Source organism: Arachis duranensis, chromosome 5, assembly GCF_000817695.3.
Source record: "Arachis duranensis cultivar V14167 chromosome 5, aradu.V14167.gnm2.J7QH, whole genome shotgun sequence".
Classification (NCBI taxonomy): domain Eukaryota; kingdom Viridiplantae; phylum Streptophyta; class Magnoliopsida; order Fabales; family Fabaceae; genus Arachis; species Arachis duranensis.
This window is the reverse complement of record NC_029776.3, coordinates 92,564,293-92,568,660: the sequence shown is the minus strand read 5'-3', so window position 1 is coordinate 92,568,660 and position 4,368 is coordinate 92,564,293. Positions and strand designations below refer to the sequence as shown.

The window sequence follows — 4,368 nt, the reverse complement described above, 5'->3', positions numbered from 1 at the left end:
ATGGTTCAACCAAAAAAACCGTTCTATAATAAAATAATAAATAAATTATAAATAATCATTCGAAAATATCTTTCAAATTTAAAATCCTACATAAAATATCACCAACAAAATGTAATTAATCATCAAAATATGCAAAAACTTGCTATAAATTTGTTGACAAATAACATAATCATACTTCCATTAAAAATAACTGGATTGAATTGCAGTACAGAAGGTAAAGATAGAAAATATTGTCTTAATGTAGTTGAGCCAAAAAGTAAAACAAAACAGGCCCTTTTAGTAATAAAAAAGACTCAAAATGTTTCGCTGAAGGAATAAAAAAGCAAATCTACAGACCAATATATACGGATTAAGTACCAGATTGAATCTTTGGAGAAACTTACATTCATTATGTGCTTATAAATATCATTGACAGCCTTCTCTGTTATTCCTCTCATTGTATACGTCTTTCCACTGCTAGTTTGTCCATAAGCAAAAATAGTTGCTGCAACAAATATGCATGCAATCATTTGGTCATTCATAGGTCACTAGCAGAGGCACAAGTTACCAGGGTGATCAGGGCATAAAGCTACAAAAAATAAATAAATTACCATTAATTCCCATCAATGCAGATAAAGCCACATTCTTTACCCCTTCTTCGTACACTGCCTCAGTTAAACAAGCAGGACCAAAAACTTTGTCTACAAGAACACATTGACAAAAATAAATAATACTAATAAATAAATAAAGCGAGGACATCAAATTATGAAGGAAAGTATGAATTTATCTGATACCAACGGTAAACGATGCTGGTTGAGCAGCACATTCGTTTGTGGGCGGTTTATACACAATCGTAAAATCATCAATGCAATCCCATGCCACCTGATCCTTACTCCTTAGCCAAATGTTCTTTTCTGTTTAAAGAACTTAGCCTTACAGTAACTATAATCTTCTCCTCTCTGTCTCTAGGCCCTCCTGGGTTGATACTGGTGTCCTATCTATCTTTGAAGCTGGTGTTCCAGGTGCTCTAATAATCATCATCTAGATAAATCATAGTTATGAAATTATCAGAAATATGGACCCGATTGTTTTGGGCTAAAGTGACCATGATGCACTTTACACTAATCAAGAGTAGATAATTATACACTCTTAGTTGATAACTTTATACACAAGTTCAAGCAACTTTATAACTGTAAGCATAAAATTTCAACTCTACTGAAATTAAAAAACTCTATTCTACTGAAGTAAAAAACAAACTGAAACTGACAGAACCAAAAATTTCAAATTATAATATGATATATGACAATAATATAGGACTGATTCACTGCAGCATGCTCAAAACTCAAATGCTAATGAATTTTTAAATCCTTTTCTAAAAAGATAACTCCATCAACAAGTCGCATAAATTTACTTTTAAAAGAAATTATCTAAAAAAATTAAATTAAATAAGTAAATAAAAGACAGAAGCAAGTAGGAAAAATTTCATACTAAGGACTAAACTCGGAAAAGGAAAGATCCAATGATCACAGTGTTAATTCAATTTTTACATTAATTTAAGCATAAGCCAAGCAAAATAGGAAAGTAAAATTATGGAAACAACTCCATCAACAAATAATAAACTCCAGTAATTCAGCAAATAAAGAAACACGAGCACAGCACTCACATCAACCTCTGTTGGATCACAAGTTGAGTAATTTTCTTCAATGGAAAGACTGCAAAGCCTTGTAGCAGCCAATTAGGGCAAGAATCTGTAGCGAGTAAAATATAGGCCAAGGCCCAATTAGGATAGTTTAATTACTAATTGATTTACTATAAATAGAGAGAGTAAAAATGTAACAGGGAAGGAATTAAGTAATTTGTATCTTTTTCCTTTTCTGGAATTCCATCAATGGAATTATCTCTCTCCCTCTTAATTCTCTCTAAATTCCCTCTGTTTGATTAATTCTTTCTCTATTCAATTTTTTTCTCCAACAATGGTGCTTTCATTGACCACTCCATCTAATTTTTGGAATGGTTTGACGGACTCAAACATCATCCAAACTATCACAGCTTATGCAAATTTTGTTCATATGAATGATCATGAAATTTTGCTGCATTGCTTCATCAATGGGCTACAGATCCAGATTCATAGAGAAGTTGTCACTGAAAATCCAAAATCTCTTCTCTGTGCTTTATCTTTGGCAAAATTTTATGAAAAACAATTTGCAAATCAAGGTTCAAATTCATCAGGGACTTCAACAACAACCACTTTTGATTTTCTTGTTCAGCCACAGCAACAACAAGAAGACTCAACAGAATCTACAGAGCAAGCAGAATTTCAAATCTCAGATCTAGAAATCCAATCAAAATTTACCACTGATCCAACCAATCACAGCCTCTGGCCCATACGAATCGACTCAACCTCCGGCCTGATTCAAAATAAATCATCGCTATTATCAATCCACCATCAAATACTCAAGATAGAAATCATTCACAAGCACAACCAAATACAAGGCAAGCACATTTAAAGAACAGTTACAGCAAGTATCACTATTACCAGTTAAACAGAATTCATCAGATAGGCAAACCAAAACACTTAAAGCACACCCAAACAAAGCAAACAAATGCAACATGCATGCCTGTCCTATTAGCCGTGAGCTCACATGTTAGTTACTTTGCCGTGAGCTCTTGAAAACTAGTGGTTGGTACACCACCTCGATCCCCACCTGGTGAGTGGTATACCACCTCGATCCCTACCTGGTGACCGGTACACCACCACGATCCCCACCTGGTGAGTGGTACACCACCACGATCCCCACCTTGTGACCGGTACACCACCACGATCCTCGCAAGACTTTCAATTGAAAAACACACCCGTGAGCGGCACGGTAAATAACAACGATCCCCACAAACATTTTCACAACCCGTGGCGGTAAACAACCATGATCCGCACGTCCATCACGACACTGGACAAGCGGTACACCACCACGATCCTTGCCAGGTCAAAGCTCACATTCAAAACCACAATCTTCTAAAATATTGACCCAAAGCAAGTGGGACTAAGTCACAACCCTTACGTACTGCCCAGGTGTTTTAAATATCAAAATCTCTCTTTAATAACAATTCAAATCCATTTTCCTTTCATAAAACTCCTTTTCACCAAAACAAAAGTCTCAAATCAACTTTATTTTCAAGTTGAATACTTTTCCAAAGAAACAAAATCATCTTGCCATACTAAATCGAAATCAAATAATACGATTCTTAAACCAAATTTTCTTTTAAATAACGCCTCAAACAAAATCTCAAGGTTTTATAAAAATTCCAGTAGCATCTCCCCTTAAACTTAGACTTTGCCATCTTTCTCAGGTCCCAACCAAACTATTTATCAACCTCTTCTCAACCATTTCCAGTATTAAATCATTCTAAAATCAAATTATTTTCATATCTCAAATCATTTCCAATTTTCAAAATCATTTCCGATAAATCAACAAAACTAATTCTAATATCAAAATATTTACAAGTATCAAATTATTTCAGCAACTACCAATTTAACCAAATAAATCAATAAAATCAAAATTCTCAATGACTCTAACCCAATCAAGAAACCAATATAACTATCAAGTGACCACTTCAACAACAATCAACCAGGTAAGCAATTACATTTATTCAAAGCAACTCAGTTCAGTCCAGTCCATAAGACTTACGAAATCATAAAAATATATTTTTATTAATATCAACTCGTAACAATTCTTAAAAGTAAAATAAGTTTAAGAAAAGCGCCCCTACCTTGATTGCGACTTGACTACGCGACAAAACCCTTAAAATTCTGATTTCGCAGCTACGACGTCAAATCCGACCATCCCCACAGTCAGCAACAGTCATCAAACGCGCCATGCAAGACCCGAAACTCAATCCTATGACATCAACATTGCAAAATCCTTAATAACTTACAACAGAACGACAACGGTAAGGGTTTTTGAAGCAGAGACACTTACTGTTCCAAAAAAAAAAAACCAAGAACAGAGCAGCGGGAGCTCCGGTGACGACTCTCAGAGAGCAGAACGATGACAGAGCTGCGACGAACTCCATCAGTGGTGGCTTTGACCACCGCGACCCCAAACAGCGGTGACAGCGACCTCTGGCAGCGACGGTTCCCCCTCCTTCGCGACGGCGAGTTTGGCGGCGACCAGGAACGTGAAAACAACCACGGCAGTAGCTCCTTCCTTCCTCTCCTCGGAGACGGCGGCACAAGCGACGGCGATCCTCCTCCTCCGCGACTTCGTGCGACACTCTGCCTCAAAGCCCGTTTCGATCTCCCTTTTCTTCATCTCAGTTCGGCAGCTTCGTGGTGGCAGTGGTGGCAGTGGTGGCAGGACACGACGACTCGACGATTTGGCGGCAGCGGTGACC

The 4,368-nt window shown here is 37.0% G+C and overlaps 1 protein-coding gene across 6 annotated transcripts in view; it reads right to left on the bottom strand.

Moving 5' to 3' along the window:
• LOC107490698 (kinesin-like protein NACK1) overlaps window positions 1-4,368 on the bottom strand; it is a 28,272-nt gene extending 23,904 nt beyond the window's left edge. Inside the window, exons 1-7 of one of the 6 annotated variants that reach the window (XM_016111509.3) lie at window positions 3,954-4,368; window positions 3,745-3,872; window positions 2,333-2,387; window positions 1,643-1,727; window positions 774-1,020; window positions 591-680; window positions 384-484 (exon numbers count right to left, since the gene is read on the bottom strand). In XM_016111509.3, coding sequence (XP_015966995.1) covers window positions 384-484; window positions 591-603 — 114 coding nt within the window. In that variant the 5' untranslated portion in view covers window positions 604-680; window positions 774-1,020; window positions 1,643-1,727; ... (1 more) ...; window positions 3,745-3,872; window positions 3,954-4,368. Of the gene's footprint in view, window positions 1-383; window positions 485-590; window positions 681-773; window positions 1,021-1,642; window positions 1,728-2,332; window positions 2,388-3,744; window positions 3,873-3,953 lie in introns of those variants that run through there. The other 5 variants (XM_052261979.1, XM_052261980.1, XM_052261978.1 and 2 more) reach the window with 5 other exon arrangements.